The 21,228-nt window shown below is 57.1% G+C and overlaps 2 protein-coding genes across 4 annotated transcripts; one reads left to right on the top strand and one right to left on the bottom strand.

Annotated features, from left to right (window-relative positions):
• The first annotated feature begins 5,182 nt into the window (after window positions 1-5,182).
• LOC138064211 (prostate-associated microseminoprotein-like) lies at window positions 5,183-7,948 on the top strand. The gene is made up of 3 exons (XM_068925842.1): window positions 5,183-5,424; window positions 6,115-6,223; window positions 6,720-7,948. The coding sequence occupies exons 1-3, from the start codon at window positions 5,313-5,315 to the stop codon at window positions 6,871-6,873; spliced, it is 375 nt and encodes a 124-aa protein (XP_068781943.1). The 5' UTR covers window positions 5,183-5,312; the 3' UTR covers window positions 6,874-7,948.
• Window positions 7,949-8,413: 465 nt separating this feature from the next.
• LOC104147806 (RAB6A-GEF complex partner protein 2) lies at window positions 8,414-21,085 on the bottom strand. 3 transcript variants are annotated; one of them, XR_011137414.1, is made up of 9 exons: window positions 20,931-21,070; window positions 20,012-20,155; window positions 15,689-15,825; window positions 15,191-15,274; window positions 11,025-11,174; window positions 10,793-10,939; window positions 10,235-10,362; window positions 9,714-9,966; window positions 8,414-9,557 (listed from the first exon to the last, which is right to left on the bottom strand). XR_011137414.1 is itself a non-coding variant. In XM_068925350.1 (9 exons), exons 2-9 carry the CDS (start codon window positions 20,125-20,127, stop codon window positions 9,334-9,336), a joined length of 1,164 nt encoding a protein of 387 aa, XP_068781451.1. In that variant the 5' UTR covers window positions 20,128-20,155; window positions 20,931-21,085; the 3' UTR covers window positions 8,414-9,333. The 3 variants fall into 3 exon arrangements, 2 of the variants coding, with proteins under 2 accessions (XP_068781451.1, XP_068781452.1); XM_068925350.1 differs by having other exon boundaries at window positions 9,789-9,966; window positions 20,931-21,085; XM_068925351.1 differs by having other exon boundaries at window positions 9,789-9,966; window positions 20,012-20,151; window positions 20,931-21,044.
• Between the last annotated feature and the right edge of the window lie 143 nt (window positions 21,086-21,228).

Below are 21,228 nucleotides of genomic sequence, written 5' to 3'. Positions count from 1 at the left end.
TTTTTGTTTTCCCAGGATGGCCAGCAAGTGCCAAGGCCTGTTTTCCTAAACACCTCGCGCCCTCCCGTCACGTTTCCTTCGAGAGGAGGCCGAGCGGAGCCGCGGGCAGCTGCGCGCGCCCCGAGCCCGGAGGTGCCGGCTCGGGGAGCCAGCCCCGGCCGGCACCAAACGCAGCCGTCCCGGGTGCCCGGACACATGGGGGTCCGCGACCGGCCTGGCACGGGGAAGGCTGCAGGGGGGTGTCCACGCAGCTCTAGCGAGAGGCGTGCGAGACGCGCACAGATGCCAGAGCGTCTTCGAAGGGCGCTGGCGGGCGGCGGGCAGCCCGGGGCAGAGCTGCAGCTGCGATGGGAGGGCTGGAGAGCGCGGGAGTGCGACGGCCCGCGAGAGCGCGAGGCTGTGCAAGAGCGTGGCGAAGGGCAGAAGGGAGCACGAGGGAGAGCGCAGGAGAGCAAGAGCGTGAGTGCGAGGGAGCGTGCGAGGGCGCAAGGGCATGCGAGGGTGCAAGAGCGCGAGGGGGTGCAAGGGAGCCCGAGGGAGCGCGAGACAGCCTGAGAGCATGTGCGAGTGGGAATGACTGTATGCAAGAGAGTGCAAGGAAGTGCCAGGAAGCACGAGGGAGCATGAGGAAGTGCAAGAGCCCGCGAGGGAGCACATAAGGCCGTGGCATGTCCCAGGACGTCTTTTCCAAAAGCCACCGTGCTGCTGTCCCCTCCTGCCCTCCCGAGCCCTCGTCACCCCCTTTCGTGCTGACCGCGGCTCTGCCCCCCATGACTTGCAGCAGCCCTTTGCACCCCGCTTTGCAGCTGCCCACGAGCGGGGCCGTGCTGAGCTGCCGCCCGTCGCGAGGAGCGCGGGGAGGCGGCCGCGGGGCCGGCCGCTGCCAGCCCCTGGCCCTCTCGCTGCCTTCGCCCAGCGCCCGGGGGTCCCTGGCTCCTGGCGGGTCTCGGCCGTGCCGCAGCCCCCGTCCCGGACCCGAGGGCACGGCTGCGCCCCCTCCTCTCCCAGCCGCGGGCGCCCCGGGGGGCTGGAGGGCCGCGGGAGAGCGTCCTGCGAGCTCTGCCTCTGCCCCGACACCCTGAGGAGGGTGCGGGGTGCCTGTCTCTCTTTGCGCTTATCCGGTCCTACCCCCCTTTCTGGCTCCTTGTTGCCCGTATCCCCCCCCCACCACTGCATCTCCCCCCTCGGCTCTGCCCGAGGCCGGGAGTCGAGCGGGGCCGCGGCGGCAGCGCTCTGGCCGAGCTGGGTCCCAGCGGGGCTCCTCTGCCCGTCCCGGTTACTGCCGCCAACCCGGCGGCCGGGAGCCGTCTCTCGGTACGGCCTCGGCACCCCACAGAAGTGAGGTTTTTCGACGAACGGGCACTTTCTGGGGCAAAACCCGCCTCCCGGCAGGCTGCCGTCGCAGGGGCAGGAGCGGGCAGGGGCGGGAGAGGGCGGCGCGGAGCCCCCTCGCCCGCGGACGGACGGGCGCCGGGCACCGAGCGGGCGCGTGCCCTGCCGCCTGCCCTTGCCCTGCCGTGTGCAGCCCTGGCAGCGGGCTGAGGCAGGCCCAGCGATACGTTGCGGGTTGGGTTTTTTTTCTTTTTTCTTTTTTTTTTTGTTTTTTTTTTTCCTGTTTAGAGAGAAAATAAAAGTGCTTGTGGGGAGCAGGAGCCAAGCTCCCCAGTGCCTAAAACAGCAATCGCGGCACTTCCTCGGATTTATGGTGTTTGCTTTCACAATGCCAGCCGGGATCCTGTTTGCTTCCTGCTCTGCAGCTGCAGCCTCAGCTGAAGGCTCTGGAGATTCGGGTTTTACAACGCTCCTGGATCCTGCCGACGGCAACTTGTCCATCATCTTTATTACCCGCGCGCCTCCTGCGGGGCTGGGGTGGGGGTCCCACGTCAGCCGGTCCCGCCTGCCCGGGTGCCGCAGAGGGCGAGGGGCTGCGCGAGCTCCTCGTGCCGCGGGCGCTGCCAGGCCACCCCGCGCCGTCCCGGCTGCTGCGTTTACCCGCGCCGCGCGGGACCCGGTATTTAAAGCCCGCGGGCGCCCCGCTCTCCCAGCAAAGCCGGATCCGCCGGCGCTGCCGGCTGAAGTCTCTTGCCTCCCGCCTGGGACCGCCACGGGCCAGCTCACAGCCGGCGGCACCCTCGGACAAGCGCCTCCAGCCGGCGCGGCAGCTTCCCCCGCGGCGGCTTTGGGCAGGCGCGCCTCCCCGCTGCCCCCGCTGCCCCCGCAGGGGCCAGGGCAGCCGGCGCAGGAGGCAGGGGCGCAGCCTGGGCGCCTGGCCCCAGCTGAGCCTGCCGGGCAAGCCGAGCGCCTTTCGGGGAGGCGCCGCCGCGGGGTGCAGGGTGCAGGGCAGCAGGGGCCTCGGCGGGGGCATCCGCGCCGCCGCGCTCCTGCTCAGACCCCCGTCCTCCAGCCCCGCCGAGGCACGGCCAGGCGCCTCCGGCTCCCCTCCTCATCGGCACGCTTTCCCCTTTCCTCGTCCTCCGTGTTTATACCGCTAAACGCTTCGACGAAATGGCCATATGTTGCAACCGGGATGTTAACCTTCACCTTCTCTTTAGGAAACTGCAAAGGTTGAGCTGCAGAAATCCCAGGAATGTTTTCCCGTGTCCCCGTCGGAGCAGAGGCGGTGGCCTTCCTTGGGGCCTCGCTCGCAACTCTCTGCACATTTTTGGGGTCCTTCTTTCTGGAAGCCAGGGCAAACCATCTCCAAACGAAAAACACTACTCGTGTTTTGATATTTTCTCTGCTCGGTGATGAAACGGTGATGGGTTACTTCATTGTGGTTGCTAGCGTGCCAGACTTCTCCTTCCAAACACACAATAGGAATATTCATTTACTGCCCCGATGATGAACGCTTTTATCCGCGTTATATAGTAACAACTCTACCAAAGGGCAAATTTCATTTGTTGCTGATACACTTAATCATTCCCGCTTGCAGCCCCGCAGTCAATAGGTTGTTCCTGGTACCCTGAGCTTCTCCTCCTGATCATCAGCCTTTTCCAGCTGATGTTAGACTTGCTGCCATCTGCTTCACCATTTTTCCCTTAGTTTAACATTTGTGTTTGGGAGTGCACGTTTTCCTTCGCTTTCAATGAATTCAGCGTTTTAACCAAAGCAGCCACCCTCTTTCAGGAGATCTCTCCGCACCCAGCAAAGTGGTTTCAGAGGGTCCTCCGGCCGGAGAGCCCAGCAGCCTCCGGCTCTGGGGAAGTGCCGACCTCTGTGCTCCCAACCTCGATACTATCCCGGCCCCGACGACATCCCGGCCCCGGCCATCTCCCGCTTGCACACGGCCCCTTTCTGTGGGGCGGCTGGTGTCCGAGCCCCCCCCAGACGCACCACGACCCCTCTCCGCTGGCTGGGACCTGCCCTGCAATCAGAAGGTGGCGAATCCAAAACGGATAAAAGGAAATATTTTTTCACTCTCTGCTTAATTAGGCTGCCACAGGAAAACATCCCGGCCAAAATTTAGCAGGATTCAAGGAGGGATTGGACATTTATGTGGATAACAAAAATATCCAGCTATAATAGCGGATGCCAACACAAATTCTGGAAGGGATATTGAGCCTCACGCGTCAGGGTGTAAACCTATCCCAAACTTTTAGAAAGTAGGAAGCTTAACGTAGGGGCAGATGACCCACATATGCTACTGCTACTGCAAACGCATCCCTCCCAGCGCTGGCCGAGCTGCCGCTTGGACCATCCCCGGGGTCCTATTTCCTGCTGCCAGCAGCTGCTTCTGAAGAGGGCTGCAAATTTCTGTTGGCAACTCAGCACTGCTCTCGTACGTGCCCCGGGGACGGGCAGCCACGCCACCCAGCCCGGCAGCTCCTTGCGTCCTGGCCTCTTCCAACGCTCCCGTCCCATCCCTTTGGCCACTTTGGCCATTGGTTGAAAACCTTATCAGTTTGCTGTGGAGAGGGCCAGTCTGAGAAAGGGATTTCCCTGGGGGCCGTGAAGGGACGGTGGCAGTGCTACGTGCCCCTCCGGGTCTGCCCAGGGCTGTGATGTCTTCTCATGGCTTCCCAGTCAAGCCCCTTGTTTCCTTCTCTGGTCACTTGTCCAAACCCACCCTCATCCCCTGATTTCTTGCCTACCTCTTGCCTCCTGCACGTCTTGCTCTGTTCCCGGCTTTTGCCAGGGTTGGTCTCCAGTTCCTGACAGGGACGGCTCAGCTCCAGCCGCTCTCAGCCACTGCCGCGTCCGCAGGCGGGACTGTAGGGCCCCGTTCTCATGCTCACGTTGGTGGCTACCAAACCAAGACCTAGGAACTTTGTTGACTCGTGGGGGCTTTCCTCACTGCCCCGTGGCATGGGCATCGCCGTATAACTCACTCTCATCCTGAAGAACCAGCTGTGGCCACCTCAGCCTGGCTGGGGCTCCGAGCCTGGCTCGGCAGCACCCCGCAAGGCTGGAGCTGCAAAGACATCCCAGCGGCAAGGGGAAACGCAACGGCTCAGCTCAGAAATCTGGAGAAGCGGCAAAATTGTGCCACGGTGCTGTCCACGCCTCAAGCCGAACCCAGCAAGGCTGTGCCGTTATATCCCACGCTGGCTGCTGTCGAACGCCGTGCCAGCAGCCACAAGCCCGGGGACGGCTGCGTGGCTCTGCAGCGTGACAGTTCGGACACTGCGCTTCCCACTGGCAGAAGGCAGGTTGGAGCACGAGCCCATGGTGCTACCAAGGGACATTCTTCTTGCTCTTGCACCAGACCGATGCCCAGGCGACCTGGCTACAGCTGGGCTGGAGCACGCTGACGTGGTGCCTCTCCTGCAAGACGAGATGCTCCCAAGATCTCGGCTGTTTTAATGGATCAGAGACAGCTCTGTGCGACCAGGAGGGGAGTCCAGCGCTCTCCTCCTAGTGGGGTGCCAAGGGCTGCAGCGTAAGCCTGCCGTGACCCTGCGTGGGGCCTGCGTGACCCTGCCGAGGGCAACCCCGCTGGGGTCCCTTGGATCTCCCCTCGCCGTGGAGCCTTGCACCCACAGGGGCTTCCAACTGGAGACATTTCTGGAGGGCATGAATCAGCTTTTCACAGCTTGTTAAAAATCTTGATCCTACCTCTTGTTTTCATGCCTTTCAAATCAGGAAATGAGTTTTACAACTTTTCCAGTGGGGCACAGCTGGTGGCCAGGGTCGTAAAGCTGAACTTTATAAATATCTCTTGTTGGGATCAGGGGAAGAGCATTAAAAAGGCAGAGAGACAGAGAGAGAGAGAAAGAGAAGGGAAAGGAGCAAAAGAAAGAGAGAGAGAGAGAGAGAGAGAGAGGAAAGGCAATCTCAGCAGGACCGCAAAGAAGCCCAGCTCATCAACAGCCATGGCCATGAGAGTGCAGAAGATGGTGTGTGCCTGGGGCAGGCTTTGCCTGCTGCTCTCCCTCCTCCTCCAGCTGCCGGGCTCCCAGGCCAAATGCTACTTCGAGGCTAAAGGTAAGTGGCCTGGGGAGGTGAGCTGGGAACATGAGATGCTAAGACGAGGCCATAGATTTCCCCACGGCTCTCGGGGTGGTGGGGGCTCTCCTTTGCATGCCTGCGAAGCGCTAAGTGGGCTGTGCTGAGCTCAGGAGCATGATCACAGGCCAATGATGACTGGAAGAAGCAGTCTATAAACCGCGGAACAGCTCCCCAGGGCTCTGGCTGAGAAATCGCTCGTTGGGCCATGAAGAGCTCCTGACAGGAGCCCGGCTGGGGCCGTGCATGCAGGACCAGCAGCAAAGGGAAGAGGGCAGCCTGTATTTCTTGTGCTGCCTCCTTCCAGGGCTGCAGGGATGCCTGAGCAGGCATGGGATGTGCCTGCTCCGGGGCAACAAAAGCCACCTGCCGTTGCCCCCTGTCTCGGGGCCACAAGGGCTGTGGGGAGAGCAGCAGGACACAGCCAGGAGCAGATGGGTGGGAACATCGCTCTCGGCAGCTGCTCGGGCTTCCCACACCTGCAGGAGCCCAGGGAGCAGGGCTGCTGAGGCAGGGTGGAAAGGACACCGACTATCTTCTGCGCCACTGGGCAGACGGGAGGTTGTGATGTTCCCCCCGTCCCCTCTTTGTGGCAGAGGGGTGCCAAGGAGGTTCCCACGCCCCCAAGCACCAGCCCGTGGGTGCTTGTCTCTGCCATTTCCTTTCCAGCTCCCTGCGAGTATGAGGGGAAGCAGTTCTTCCTCGGGGAGTCGTGGCTGAGCGCCAACTGCCTGCTGTGCACCTGCCTGCACCCCATCGGCGTGGGCTGCTGCGAGACGTGAGTGAGAGGCCGCGGGGCGCTCGGGGCGGGCTGCCGCGGTCGGCGCTGCCTTGCTGCAGCACCGCCACGCAGGGCGGCGTGGGGCTGGCGGCTGGGCATGTGGCGGAGCAACTGTGACAGCCCCAGGGGCTGGTGGTTGGAGCGAGCAGGGTGCCAGGCCCTTGGGAAGAGGTGGGTGGGATCCCCCTGAGGTGCTGAGGGTGGCAGGGTGGTCGTGCTCCTTATCTAGGCAGGTGGAGAGCCAAGGACAGCCCAGGGCAGGGGCATCCCAACGCAGCGAGGGCAGGTGGGGTGAACGGTCCCAGGGCTCTGGGGACATGAGATATGACAGGAGCTGAGGCCCAGCCAGTGTCTTGCAAAAGCTGGCTTGGGGACACCCCTGGCAGGCCGGGCTGGCAGCGGAGGGAGCCATCTGGCCAGGCCAGCAGCCCAGTGGCAGACGTCAAGACCACAGCGATGCCTGCCACTGACAGCACCGTGCCCTCTCCCACAGCACCCAGCACCCCATCGACTTCCCCGACTGGTGTGAGGCCCACTACGACTCGCAGACCTGCCAGATCTCGGTGGTGCAGAAGGCCAACCCCAGCCTGCCCTGCGTGAAGAGCCTGGAGCACGAGTGGGGCTTGCCGGCACCCCCGAGCCGCTGAGCGACAAAGTGCTGGACGCGGGGCTGAGCAGATAGAGGCCCGGCAGTGCCCCCGTGCCCCCAGCATGAGCCTCTGTAGTCCAGAGCGCACCTCCTGCATGTTCCAGACCTGCCCCATCCTGTAGAGACATCACTACAGCCACCTTTGAGGGAAACCACTATCCATACACTATTGTACTGAGCTAACATTTACACCCTAGTGCTGCCATGGTACGGCTTTGCTTCTGCCTTCAGCTCCCTGAACTGAACCGGGCTCCTTCCCTCGAGACAGCATGCCGAGGAGGCCCTGCATGAGCGGGGGCTCCTCGCCTCCCATCCTCCAAGGCCAAGCGCCTGGCCAGGGCACACAAGTGCCCAACAGGGCTGCGAAGCCGAAGGCTCTCGCCAGATTGACCTGGGCTTGCTAGCGTGACTGCACTACTCTCAGCTCTCCCCAGCAGAGCAGGAGGGGAAGGAGTCCCTTTTTTTCTCAGTGCCTGCAAGGAGGAGGGCTTGTGTAGCTCTGAGCCAGGCTTTCTTTAGGAATGCAGATCCCAGGGGATCTCCTCCCAGGAGCGCAGGAAACTTCCCATTTAATTTAAAGCAAGGGTGAAAGGGCCAAATTTGCTTATATCGCAGCAGGTAGTCTTGCACTCCTGTGTCCACCGTGGCCCTTCATGCAGGACCTGCGCACCCCGGCCAGCCCCTTCTCTGCCCTGGAGCACGAGGGACAAAACCCACCTCTGGAACCACTAACGCCCCTGCTTCTGCAGCTCCCAGAGCGAGAGGAGACCCCCCCCTGGCACCGCACACCAGCCCTGGGCAACACTGCAATGGAGCCAGCCCAGGGCAGGCAGCAGCGCCCTGGGTGCGCTGGGGGAAACCACTAGAAGATGTCCCCAGCCTCCCCCCCGGAGGCTGTCCCATTCCTAGCTGCAGGGAGCACGCCGGGGGAGCCCTGCTAGCGTTCAGGGAGCTGAAGCAATCTGTGTGCGCCAGGGTGGAGCCGGCTGCCCCGGCAGCCCGCCTCAGCTGGTGCCATGCCTGTGTTGTGCAGAGCCTTGTGTAGATGTTTCTGTTCTTGCAATAAAAGTATTAAACAAACAGGAGGTCTCCAGCCAGTGACTGTTATTTGGGGCGGGCTGTGCCTACCACAGGGAAGAGGCCTGCAGTGTTGCACCTCCAGCCTCCGGAGCAGAAGGGTGCAGTCTCCACCCAAGGGACCCCCGGTCTAACCTGCCCTACAGCTGGGGCTAGGCTCCAGCCCACCAGAGAACAAGCGGCTCCTGCTTGTGCTGGGGCCCCGGAGGGCTCAGGGCAGAGCTGAGCCTAGCAGAGTTCCTGATGGTCCTTGCCACCACCAGCACCAGTCAGGAGCAGCACTAGGTGCACTGCACAGACCCTGCTCTGCATCACCCAAGAGGCAGCCAGAGGCTGTTAGAGATGCACCCACTCCAACCCACAGCCCCACATGCAGCCAGGCGTACAGCGACACTGTGCACCCCACTCCCTTGCAGCAGCAGAGCCCAGAGGCTGGGAATAAGGCTCTCTGGAGGACCAAGTTTGCATGTTCAGATGTTTATTAGATTTCCATGCAAAGAGGAAAATTCTTTGAAAGATTTGGTGGAAATGCAGAGCTAGCTGTTGAGCAGGGAGACCTGAACTCAACCTCAGCTCCAGGAATGCACAGCATACATTTGCTCCAGCTCCCCAAGGATCCTGAGACCTGCAGGACGCCTTTGTGACCAAGAGGGAGCCCAGATGCTTTGTACTTCTCAGTGCCGGCTCAACACCATCATGCTGCCACCTCGCTCAACCTCAAACTGTCAAAGCACTTGGCTACATCCAGGCTACCAGCACACGCTGGCAGTGCAGGGCTGGCCTGCCAGGACCTGCCTTGTCCATGCTAGGGTAACAGGGGTGCTCGGCTAGGTGCACGAGATATCCCTTCCACAGTGCAGGACAGGCATGCCAGGACAGTGCCTACTGGGAGAGCAGTCTCCCACCCCACTCCAGTGGCCTGCATGTGTCACCTGGAAATGAGACCTCTGCTTGTGGGGTCTCCGCTGTAGGGATATGACCTTCACACAACGCTGGTACGAGCTTCACCAGAAGAACTCCGTTCTCCTTTTCCTGGGCTGGACCCTTCTCTCTTGGAAGCCCCTCGAGGGGCAAAGGCACGTAGGGTCATTCCCTGGCAGGCAGATCTCCTTTCAGTGAGTGCTAGGACTCGCTTGTTCACCAGGCGAGAAAGGGAGACAGCGTCTGGCTCCCAGCTGACAGGCTGCAGCACAAGGCACTACAGCAAGCAGAGTACTCCTCTGCCCACAGGCAGGACACACCTGCCGGGCGCCCGCCTGGGCATTGCAGGTAAAGCCAGGGGAAGCACTGGGCTGCGCACCCCACACCACGCTGGCTATAGTCCTGCCTGCCATTCCCACTGGCCTGCAGCACTGCAGGCTCCTGCCAGCAATCCCCACTCTCAGATGGTGATGGAGTTGGTGCTGGAGAACTGAGAGACGTAGGAGGCCAGGACGGGGTTAGTGGGAAGGACTTTGATGGGCAGGTCCCAGCTGAAAGTGTCCACTTCGATCTGCTCCACCCCCGACCAGGTGATGGCCTCCGACTGGCTTCCACGAACCACGCAAGTCCCCGCTGATTCCCCGGAGGTCACAAACTCGAAGTGCAGCCTCCACTTCAGGGACACTGTGGGCAAAAGGGGAGTCAGCAGCCAACACAACAGGGGACAGAGACAGCAACCGTGTCAGTGCTGGCTGTCCTGGCTAGGGCACAAGCAAATATGCCCACTCACACAGGCCCAGCTCCCTCCCACACAACACGACGGTGACAAGGCAGGGCTACCTGTAACACAAGGAGATGTCACAGCCCTCCTGCAGAGACAAGCAGGGGCAGCTCCCTTCCCCAGTGGCCACTAACCGATGTTGGTGGTGAATCCTGGGGTAGAGCTCAGCGGGATGGGCAGGCTGAAGCTGCTCTGGGCCGTGTGCAGGCAGGCCTCCTGATGGCGGGCGTGCGTGCTGTAGGAGACAGGCTGCCCCCGCCGCCGCTGGAACTCCTCCTGGATGCTCTCCTCCGTCTGCAGGCTCACCGAGTACTGCAGGGCAACGGGCAGGGTGCTCGCTCTCACACGCTCACACAGCCACGGCTGAAAGCCCTGAGGCCTCCCATCCTCCAGATGAGCACTAATTTGGAGTCCTTCCCCACCTCACACCCTAAGAGGACCCCAGATGGGTCCCACTGAGGCCTCACTAGAAACCCCAGAGAAGCTTAGTCCCACCCCAGCCCCAGCCTCACTTTCCCACACCTGAAACCACAGCTCTGCCCCTGTCTCTCTGCATAGTGAGTCCGGAGCCAGCACTGACCTGCAGACACGGGATGTCTCCTTCTGAGAAGTTAAATGTCCCAATGACATCCTCTCCGATCTTATACACTGTTTTAAAGATACAGAATGTCCCCACCTTCCCACGGGTGTTGCTGATGTTATACAGGTCTGTGGAGAACACAAAGGGGAGAGGGTTGCAGCATGATGATTGCTCCAGACAGCAATCTGGGGTAATTTAAGAGCCCACCAGACAGGAATCCACACCTGCTGCCTGGGAACAGAGGACAGGCCCCTGGAGGGGGCATTCCCTTTGAGAGGTGCCTGCAGTGAGCAAAAGCAAACCCCCCAGTGTGTGATATGTCAGGGAAGAAGCTCTGCCTGGCTGAAATAGGAAGAGTCTGAGATTGGCAAGGAGGCGGTTATGGGGAACTGATCTGAGCAGGTCCTGATGGAGCTGGAGCTGCTCCACAGCACCAGTCAGAGCTTTTTGCAGAGGGCATTGAGCTGGGAAGGGGGCTTCGCCAAGGGCAGGCATGCAGGCATTGCTTAGTTCAAGCACAGGTTAGGACAGCAGGATCAAGCAGGGAGAACGACCTACGCAGGCTGCGTCGGGAGGTGGCCACCATCAGCAGCTCTGTCGCCAGGTCCGCCAGGCGAGAGTCTTTCTTCAAGCCTTCCTCCTCCTCCAGGAAGGGGTTTGAGGGAGCAACGGCCTCATCCTGCGGGAACTGGTAATCCTTGAGCCCTGGGAAGAAGGTAAGAGAGTGAGTGGGGCAGGGTAGGGTGCAGACAGGCCCGTTTCCGAAGGGAGGGCAGCGCTGTAGCCTTACCATGCAGCACAAGGACACGGAAAGGTACGCGCAGGAGCTTGATGGGGGAGTTCACACGCTGGCAGCCAATGGTTAGCTTGTACACGTACTTCACTGACTGTCCCCGAAAAGAAGGAGGGCCATCTATGGGCAGCGTCTCACAGTATGAATCTGCAACGAGCGCAGAAGGTATTGCTATCCAAGGCCAAACAGAAGTTTCTGGAGCTGTTGCTCAGAGACTCCTTGCACTGATGGTTAAGAAGAGCAGTGGGGCTGAGCTAGGGGCAGGGCAGGGTGTTCTCTACCATCTCCTCTTTCCCACAGCGGCCTAAGCACATCCCCAGCTTCCCTGCAACAGTGCCCTGCTGCTCACGTCACATCACGTGTACCTGCCATTTAGATACTGCTTCCAGCACACACAACCACATGCACCAATTCTGCCTCAAAAGAATGTGAAAGATGTAAAACCCAGGAACACAAGCACATGAAAACTGAACTTACTCATCACATGTTCAACCTGAATTTGCCTCTGCATGCTTCCTTTATGTGCTGCCTAACATAACATTTTCAAGATGAAGTCACATGTTGTTTTCCTCAGGGCTTTGCCTCATTCATGCACACACAGTACTGAAGGGAGAGAGATGCTGATCAATATTTATTTCTGTAGTCACTTTACACAAACCTCAAGCTCAAAAACAAAAATTAAGTTTCCTGCTGTGCTTTCCTGTGAGGCTTACCAACAGTGGGTATAAATGGCCAAGAAACAATTAACAGCCCTCACAGCAATCTGTGGAGAATATCCCTTTACAGGCTGACAACTTACGCCATCAAGACTCCGAATCTGTGACCTCTGAGATACCAGGGTCTTGCTTTACACAGCATTCAGCCCTCTCAAAGCCCCTAACCCACTACACGAACCCCAGTGCATCTCGATACAGTGTGAGCACTTCTGCACACAGAGTAATAAGAATGAGGTAAATAGCGTCCTGTGGAAAGTCTCCATCTATCCGGCTTGCCCACCGTGACGCAGATACCCCCTGCCAGAGGAAGGGCAGCATCCTGCTGTTAAACCACAGATCCTTCCCCAAATCTGGCACATCCTAAACTTTGAGGCTTAGATTAAAAGATAGAGTTACATTTTAAATATAACTTCCAGATTTAAAAAACAGAACTCGAAAGAAAAAACAACCCATGCTAGTGCCTAGAGCTCTACTGCCAGGCTCTCACACCTAAAAACGCAAGGCGGTCCCACTGGAACAAGGCTAGGGTGCAGCTGAAGCTGAGACTTGTCCTGACAGGGATGAAAGTAAGGTATTTCAAAGGCAAGTTCAGGAATGCTGCAATAGACTGCTGTAATCCCCTACACCAGCTGTTATGAACTCATGCCTGACTTAATAATAAGTACCCAGGAACATCTTTAAGCCCAGTCAGGCTAACCTGAGTGCAGACCTCTGCCGTCCAGGGCAGCGGGGAGGAGCATGGGAGATGCACTGCTGCTTGCTACCTGGCACAGGAATGCTGAGACTCAGGAAGTCCCAGCTTCAGCGCAGGTCCCAGGAGGAAGTGCATTCCCGGCACTCCGGGTGCCTTCCTCTACCCACCCTGCTGCACCCTCCGGCTGGGCTCCTGGCCTGTATCGATGCGGCCTTCACTTCCTCCTCTCTTTATGGTATACCAAATATCTAAAGGTATTACAAACTGGAGAGGAGGCAAAAACAGCCACAGATACGACTTGAGGGCTTGAGAAAATGTTCAATGGTGACAAATTTAAAGAGCTTGGTCAGGGCAGTGTGTCACAGTGACGAGAGGTGAGTCAACTTCAAAATATAGGTATCACAACAAGGGGAAAATATGGAAGAGTAAGCTTGTAGGCAACGGAAAACAAGGCCTTTTATCAAAAGATAGCCTCACACAACCTCAGCTATACATGCCAGCTCTTGCTCTATTTTAATAACATAGTACTTCACTGAAGCAGAATTCAGGTTTCTCGGTATTTTTGCCTTTCCAAACTGTGCAGCAAAACTCAAAACTTCTGAAAAACAGGAAATGAAAAATTAAGATACACACCCACACAGCCTTAACTCTGCCTCCACGGAGCTGGCAAGAGCCCCCAGGAATGATCCGCAAGCATGCCAGCTGCCGTCTTGCGTGAGGGGAGCTGCGCTGCAGGCTGACGGGAACGGTGTGAGCAGCCTGGCAGAGCTGGGGCCGAGATATCAGAAAAACAGGATGGGCCAGGCCCCTGTGGAGCCTGACTTCTGCTTGTAACCAAAGGAAAGAAGCCAGAATCCACGGAGGAATCACTTCATTGCTGCAGTTAGCTGCCCCAGTCAGCCATGGTGCAATGGGAGAGGAACAGCGGGTATAGGTGCTAAAAAGCTGTGCCACCACACTGCCACACACATTGGCATGACACACCAAAGAGATATGTGCATTGCATAACCAAGGGGAAAAGCTGCCACATGCAGTAAGAGTCTCAAAGCATAGTAGGCACCGCATCTTTTCCTGAGGGGCTGTGTCCAAACGCAAGGCAGACATGGGTTGCTCATGTTCAGTGTGACCAGAGGCAGAGCGAGCACACACAATACACGACATCACTCCGAGGGGGACATTAGCACTAGCTTAGCTGAAGGCTAAACAGCTTTTGCCTGCAACAGGCAGCACACAAGAAAATCCCCTTATAACCCAGCCCAACCACCTGAGCCCTGGAGCCAGGCAAGATTGCTGTCACCAGTCTGCTCTCCCAGAGACTGTCTGAGCCACTTCCAAAAAAAGGGGCTCCCCCTGCTCCTGGAGAACAAACGCTCCAAGCCAATACTTGCCAGCAGCAAGGAGCGCAGGGGAATCCAGGTGAGACTCCGGGCATTTGAGATTTCTGCCTCCTCCTCCCTGGCACAGCCACTTTCACAAGGCACAGAGGACTTGGACTGTGATGTGGCATGGCCAGCTCCCAGCATTGGCATACTGCTGCGGAATAGTAAATAAATGACTAAATGTGCCTGGATAATAGGAGTTGCAGTTTAGGACATATACCCAGCAAACATTCCTGGACAGCACTGCTCCACCCCACTAATCACCTAGTCGAGCCAGGTTCATTTAGCCCTATCCGCTTTTCTCTCCAATCAGGCCCCTCCAGGCCTAGAATGGTAGCAAGTCACAGCTTCAAAAACGGCATGTTACAACTCACGGCTTCTTGGTCTCGTCTGCAGCTCTGCTCTGACCTCCCCAGACCTGAAAATGCTCCAGCGGAGCCCCCTCCACCATAAGCAGCGCATCTCTTCTCCTTCGCTCTGCGACTTGAGAAACCTCTATCACCCAGTTACAGCAGATACCTAGGACAACCTGAAGAGCCTGTCCACGTGGAGCCTGTAACGCCTAATGTTATGCCACTGCTGGACCATGCGCTCAGCCACGGCTGAGATGCAAAGGAGGTCTGCCATGAAATGACAGGCTCAGTCATCCCTCTGCCAACTGATAACAGCACACACTTGTGTTTTCCCAGCTGCCTGTTATGGCAGAAGCCCCTGACACATGAAGTTGCCTGGAAATAGGAAAATTAGTTACTGCAAATTCTCTCTGAAAAGGATGAAACTTTCTCTAAACAATAAATGGGAAAGTAGTGAAGAAGGAGAAGCTGAAAGAGGGCCCAATGGAAGAACATAGTTTGAGGGTTTTGAAGGGATGGAGAGCTCTGAGCCAGAGAAGATCATAAGTGCTTGCTTTCAAGGCAAAGTCAGAAAAAGACAGGGCTGTGATTTGAAGGACAGTCATAACCTTCAGAGGAAGCATGGACCACTGGAGGATGCCAGCTAAATTCCAAGAATACTCCAGCGTGGCTGAAGAAAAAAAGGCAGGGAAGACCAGGTATATGCTTCTGTTCTTCCAGCTGTAGCCAAAGATACTTCAAGAGTGTTTCATGCCTTGCAGCTACGCAACGGACCTGTGGCAAAGGACACGGGCCAGGGGCAGAACTGAGGGACACTTTGCAGTATGTAGGCCTGGTACGCTGGAGAACACACTGTCTGGACGATGCAGCAGGGAACAGTTGCTTAGCATCCGCGCTCCCAAGGGACCTGGCCTTCTGCGAGCACCAGGTCTCCCACTCGCAGCGCTCAGGTCTGCAAAGCTGCTTTGAGAGCAGGGCTCCCAAGAACGCTTTGAGCAGAGGAAGAGAAGACAGGACTCACAGGACTTTGATTCCCCAGGATCCAGTCGCAAGTCACAGAAGAGAATCTTTGGTGGAGTGGACAGGATACACTGACCCCGCTCTCCTGGAAGAGAAGAATAACCAAGTGAACGCTGCACAGTCGCGGGATCCAGACTGAGGGGCACTCACCATGTCCAGGGCCAGCTGTGCCTCACCAGAAGGAACGGGGAGGAGAAGGGGACAACGAGGAAACATCTCAGTCCCCGGTCAGATGACAAGACATTCCCAGAGCAGCTTGACTGACAACCCTCATGTTTTGCTCCAACCCTCATGTTTTGCTCCAACCTAATATCACTTCGATCTCAGCGCTAAAGAGGCACTGCAGCAGCCATGCACCAGGGAATTATGCAAGGAAAGCAACACGGGCTTCCCTTTTGCGTCTACATGTGCTGCCCTCAGACACACATTACACTCCGCTTCATTCCTGCTCACTGTGCTCTCACTTTCCCCTACCCAGGAAAACGAGAGTAGCACTCACCTCTGTTGGGGACGAAGACTGTCTCGTTCTCTGCCTGCACATCGTGTTTGCTGCCGTCCGAGGGGGGGAGTGCTACCCGGTTCTCGCTGGCGTGAAACTGACAGTGGATTTGGGCGCTGGCCCATGCCAGCATCTCGCTGAGAGCAAAGAAGAGCAACATTCGTGTCTACACTTTCATCTGGATTAACGCAAGCATGAACTCAGAGAATAACAGCTCTTCCTGCTTATCTCCATGTGCAACTGCTCTTCCAGAAGGAAGAAGGCCTTGCTTCACTGTCACTGAAGCCACTCTCAAAGCCCCCCTCTGAACATGCCTTCAGGGCAAACTGGAGCTGGGTCGCTGACCCAAAGCCACCTCTACCTGAGCTGCACGACAGCCACTGACATCAGGCTTCACTCAAGGCTACGTGGGCTGAGGGCTCTCGCTTAGCAGCAATTTTTGCAGCCTCCGTGAGCACTGGAGCCACAACACATTGGGCATGGCACAGAAACAGAGTGAGGAAACATCCTGGCCCCAATAAGCCTGCTGTACACACAAGGCAAAAGATGGAAAGCAATATAGGTCATCAGCTACCCCTTCCACAGAGAGCTCCCGAGAGACAAAGTGGCCCGCGCAGAATCCCACAGGGATCTTCCACCAAAAAAGCTGAAGTGTCCTGAGATCCAGTCCAAGGCCTTCTTCACTTGGTCACCCTTCTCACCACAGCAAGGCACAGCTGGGATCTGCCGCGGATGCGCACTACTGAGAGGAAAGCTCTAGCTGTCACACGCGGGCCATGCCTGGCAGAAGACTTTTAGCCATCACAAGTGAGAAGTGACACAAAGAGCAGTGTTCTGAGGTGCCTCCAGTGATGGTGCAACAACCTGGTAAACGGGTGGACATAATCAAACCGGAAATAACAAAGGCCTCCGACCTGCGATCAGCTGCCCTGAGCGCAACACTCCCCAGGGCAGGCAGGCTAAAGACATGCTCCCTCCCCACAGTACCGTCCGTCCCAAGAACATCAGTCTCTGCTGGATGTGTCAGACTGGAGACGGACACTTCTGGGCCAACCCCAGACAGTGCCACAGCTCTGCCTACTTCAGAGATACCTCTCTTGGCTGCAGTGCTCCTGCCACAGGTCTCTGAGAGGCAAAAATAAGGCCTTATCTCCTGCCCTGCTCCCTGCTCTGAGGCTCGGCCGTTCTCAGCGTCTAGCACAAACTCTTGGGGCACCTATAACTGCACCAGCAGCGCTGGGTCAGGGCTGAACCCCCAATTCAGCTGGGATGGTGGGGAGACCACACTGAAAAGCCAGCACAGAGCTGTGATGGGAGAGAACGAGCATGTACTTTTACTGCTCACAAAAGGTCTACGGCAGGGAGCGCTGTAATATCCACTTTTTTTTTTTCCTAGAAAGCAAATGCAGATTAAAACATAGTACAAAATAAAGCACGCTTCACAGACAAAACCCAAGCACCACAGAGAGGTCTACGACGCCAACTAAAGCAGCAGGTGCCTGTCACCAGCGACGATCCTGGAGGCTGCAGAGCTTCTAGCACACAACCCTAACCTGGCTCTGCAACAGGCGGTGAGCAGGACCTTCAGCCCAGGCCCCTGCTCAGGGCTGACCCGCTCTGAGCTTGCCAAGACACAAGCACAAGCCTGGGGCCTGCACTCTGCAGGCTCTCAGGGAACCACAGCGCTGCCCCTCCTAGCTGCCAGGCAGCTTCTCCAGAGCACCTCCTGTCCTGTCCCACCTGCACTGGGCAGCAGTTCACCCTTCCGGCTCCGAATTTTGGTTCTGGGCAGCTCTTCCCCAGCCTCCTCTGCTGGTCACCCCATAGGTATGAGGTTCTTCTATTTGAAACACCACGAAACTTTGCAGTCTCCCTGCCTGTGATATTCATTATTTTACCTGATGATGAGGAAACACTGAAAGGAATCTACTGAAGGTTATAGGGGAGGCAAAGGCATCATTTTGCTCCCTTTCTGTTCAGCCACAAGAATTGATTTGTACCCAATATGAAGAGTAGTCTTGCATTTTGGACTTCACTACAGCCTCAGCCGTTCCACAGGGTATTTCCAAAGGCATCATTCACAACTTTCAGTTTCCAAACCCCTTATCTATCTTTATTTTAACAGATGTACTGTTAATTTAGCCAGTGGCTGGTTCCTCTGGTGTTATCTAACATCATGATCTCATTAGTCTGCTGCATTCATTTCAGCTGACTAATTATGCACTATTTGATCATTTGTATGTTCTGGCTGCTTTTCTGCAAACAACACACTGGATTCTCTACTCAGTTACTTCTAACCCTACAAGTTGTAATTCTGTATCTTCAGATGCACCAGTGTGGCTTTTTCATAAAGTCTGCTAAAAGGTTATCCTAAGACTTCTGCTATATGAAAACAGAGAAATGCTCTTGTTTAAGAGACAGTGTTTACTGATTTTATATAACCTCAGCATGATTACAGTACCTTCAAACACAGTATTCTTGTCTATTCAAACACAATGAATTTTGTCTTCATTTATTTTCAGTATTGCACAAAAAAATGCCCCTGAATTGTTTTTATGTTTCTAATTTGCATGTGCCTTTCTACTGGCAGACCTTGCTCTCCCAGCTGGTAGGATATGAAAGGATCCTGCCTTACTGCTGAGGACACTTCTCCCTTCTCCCACTTTTTCTTACAACTCCTGTAGCCCGCAACAGCCCCAGTCATCATTCCGCACAGCCTTTGCGCAGAACAGCTTTGCCTTGGTTTTTCGTATGCCTCACATACCACAATCAAATTCTCTTTCTACCATTTGCTTACTACCCTACGCTTCAAACATACGCCTCTCAGTTCTTCCACTTGTGCAGCAGCTTTCTTTAGCCCTGAAAGCTATTCCTTGAGCAGTCCATCTGTTTACTGCAGTGACTGCACTTTGATCTGGCTACTGCCTTTACACTGTAGCTTCAGTTTCTAATCCACCCATCTATTAGGTGTTCCCATTCATATGATTTAGCCTAGACTGGTCAGTGTGGCCAACTCCTTTTTTATTGTAAAAACTTTCCTTTTTTCCAAGAGCTGGTTTTCTACAGACCACAACATTCCTGAAATTCACAAATGAAGCTTCCATTACTATGCTGTGAAACTCCAAAACTGCTCCATCTTACATCTTTGCAGTCCTACATATTTCAGAGGAACAGGAGCTGCAGCGACAGGTCCCAGGTCCACTTTGAATATAGCCAGGCCAGCACTGACCATCCTCTCACATGCTGTATTTCCAGAATGGGGAAAAACAACTATCACTTTACAAGACAAAATTCCGGAAGCTAGATGCTCATGCCAGAGTTGAGTTTGCAAGTTTAACTCATCAGGCAAGAGGAAACCCAAATAAAAGATGGAAAGTGAAGGAAGTCAATTAAAGGGGTCCTACAGTGGTAATACAAAAAAAGATTGCTTTCCTGCTGTTGAGACTGGAAGCTCTGACTGTGGGTCTACCGGGTCATACCAGAATAGGCATGTCTGAAATTTGTACCGGCAATGAAAAGATGCTGAACTGCACAGGGCTGGAAATCGATACTTCCCAGGAAGGACCCAAGAGAAGAAAGCAATCTCCACCCCTTGCAGGATCAGACAAGGCCACACACAGAAACACGAGGCACAGAGGCTTTGGGTGAATTATTTCTCTGTTGAAACACTCCCTGTGAGTCAGTATAGAAAGCTCATCTCTGCTCACCTGTCCTCAATGTCTACTTCAGGCATTATGAGGCTACAGAGAGAGACGATGCTCAAAGGCTGGGCCACAGAGAACATCTCTGACTGCTTCTTCCCCCCTCTAGGTATTGCTAGTCCCTTTGATTGCCAACCCCGGAGGCAGGATCACCCTGACATGCCTGTGTGGTGCCAGGCATAGAGAATTCCTTCCAAAAATATAGGAAATAATGATGTTGTCTGGATCTTGCCCTGTAAGGCTGCCACTCTGGTGTAACCAGACACTCTGGTTTGATAGCCAGTTTGGCTCCATTTTCTGCCAATGACTCTGCTGCTGAGGGCACACCTGAGGGGCAGTTAGGACCATCTCCCTCAGCATCTCAAACTGCATACTTTCCTCAAGTCTCTCTTAGGGGCAGAACACCAGAACTGCCTCAGTTTTAGCCCTGACAGCAGCTCGAGATGGGGCCAAGTGCCATTTGCATAGTACCTTGGGGCAGGGAAGGCACCAAGGCTGAGCTGGCACTGTTGCCCCACAGCTCGGCCGTGCCTATGCCCGAGCGCTCGGCGCTGGGTGGACGCGGACAGCGCGGCTGCAAGGCTTCGCGCGCGGAAGGGCCCAGCAGCGGGGGCTGCCCTACCTGCTGGCAGAGGTGGATGAAGCCGATAAGGGGTTGGTGAAGGTGATCACGCACTCCAGCACCTCCCCTGCCAGGAAGACAGGCCCGCGGCCCAGCTTGGCCAGCACCTCGATCATGGCTCAGACGGCTCCGCTACGCACCTGCCTGGAAAAAAAAAAACAACGATGCATGTGGGGAGGGAGGGCTGGATGGGCAGCGGGGCTGTGCAAGCGCCCACGGGGAGGTGAGGAACACCCTGGGCACAGGCGTGCACGGGGGACGGCGACAGCCCCGGCCCCCCCCCCCCACATACACATAGAGGGGAGTCAGGATGAGGCCCACACACATACACACACACGTAGAGGTCAGTCAGGATCAGGCCCCCCCCACAGGGGCCAAGGACAGCCCCAGCCCCCCCACACACACACACACTCACACACATGTAGAAGGGAGTCAGGATCAGGCCCCCCCATACACACACGTAGAGGGCGGTCAGGATCAGCCCCCCCCCCCACATACACACAGGCAGAGGGCAGTCAGGATCAGGCCCCCCCCCATACACACGTAGAGGGCAGTCAGGATCAGCCCCCCCCCATACACACACGTAGAGGGCGGTCAGGATCAGCCCCCCCCCCCCCATACACACGTAGAGGGCAGTCAGGATCAGGCCCCCCCCCCATACACACGTAGAGGGCGGTCAGGATCAGGCCCCCCCCCATACACACGTAGAGGGCGGTCAGGATCAGGCCCTCCCTCAAGTACAGGCGGACCAGGGACAGCCCTGCCCCTCCCCCAGGCGGGCAGGGACAGCCCCGGCTGTAAACACACGGTCGTAAACACACAGAGGGGGTCAGGCACAGCCCCGGCCCCTGCTGCACAGCCGGACGGCACCCCACAGCCCCCCCCGTCCCCCCTCCCGGCACGCCCCGGCTCCACTCACCGCCCCGCAACGGCCCCGCTCGCTGCCTCTCACACGCTCCGCGCCGCTCCGGGCCCGGCTTCCCCGCCGCCGCTCGGGCTCCGCTCGGCAACTCCCGGCCCCGCTCGGGCTCCGCTCGGGCTCCGCTCGGCAACTCTCGGGCTCCGCTCGGCAACTCTCGGGCTCCGCTCGGCAACTCTCGGTAACTCTCGGGTTCCGCTCGGCAACTCTCGGGCTCCGCTCGGCAACTCTCGGTAACTCTCGGGTTCCGCTCGGCAACTCTCGGGCTCCGCTCGGCGCCACTCGGCAACAGTCGGCG

The sequence above is a fragment of the Struthio camelus genome, chromosome W (assembly GCF_040807025.1).
Source record: "Struthio camelus isolate bStrCam1 chromosome W, bStrCam1.hap1, whole genome shotgun sequence".
NCBI classification, from domain to species: domain Eukaryota; kingdom Metazoa; phylum Chordata; class Aves; order Struthioniformes; family Struthionidae; genus Struthio; species Struthio camelus.
This window is presented reverse-complemented; position numbering and strand designations above follow the sequence as displayed.

What these genes read in the sequence shown, in the direction of transcription:
- LOC138064211 (XM_068925842.1), top strand. Translation starts at nt 5,313, where the DNA reads ATGGCCATGAGAGTGCAGAAGATGGTGTGTGCCTGGGGCAGGCTTTGC. An exon ending in ATGCTACTTCGAGGCTAAAG is followed by an intron (nt 5,425 to 6,114) that starts GTAAGTGGCCTG and finishes TTTCCTTTCCAG; the next exon opens with CTCCCTGCGAGTATGAGGGG. An exon ending in GGCGTGGGCTGCTGCGAGAC is followed by an intron (nt 6,224 to 6,719) that starts GTGAGTGAGAGG and finishes CCTCTCCCACAG; the next exon opens with CACCCAGCACCCCATCGACT.
- LOC104147806 (XM_068925350.1), bottom strand. Translation starts at nt 20,127, where the DNA reads ATGATCGAGGTGCTGGCCAAGCTGGGCCGCGGGCCTGTCTTCCTGGCA. An exon ending in CACCTCCCGACGCAGCCTGC is followed by an intron (nt 10,363 to 10,792) that starts GTAGGTCGTTCT and finishes TGTTCTCCACAG; the next exon opens with ACCTGTATAACATCAGCAAC. An exon ending in AGGATTCACCACCAACATCG is followed by an intron (nt 9,558 to 9,788) that starts GTTAGTGGCCAC and finishes TTTTGCCCACAG; the next exon opens with TGTCCCTGAAGTGGAGGCTG.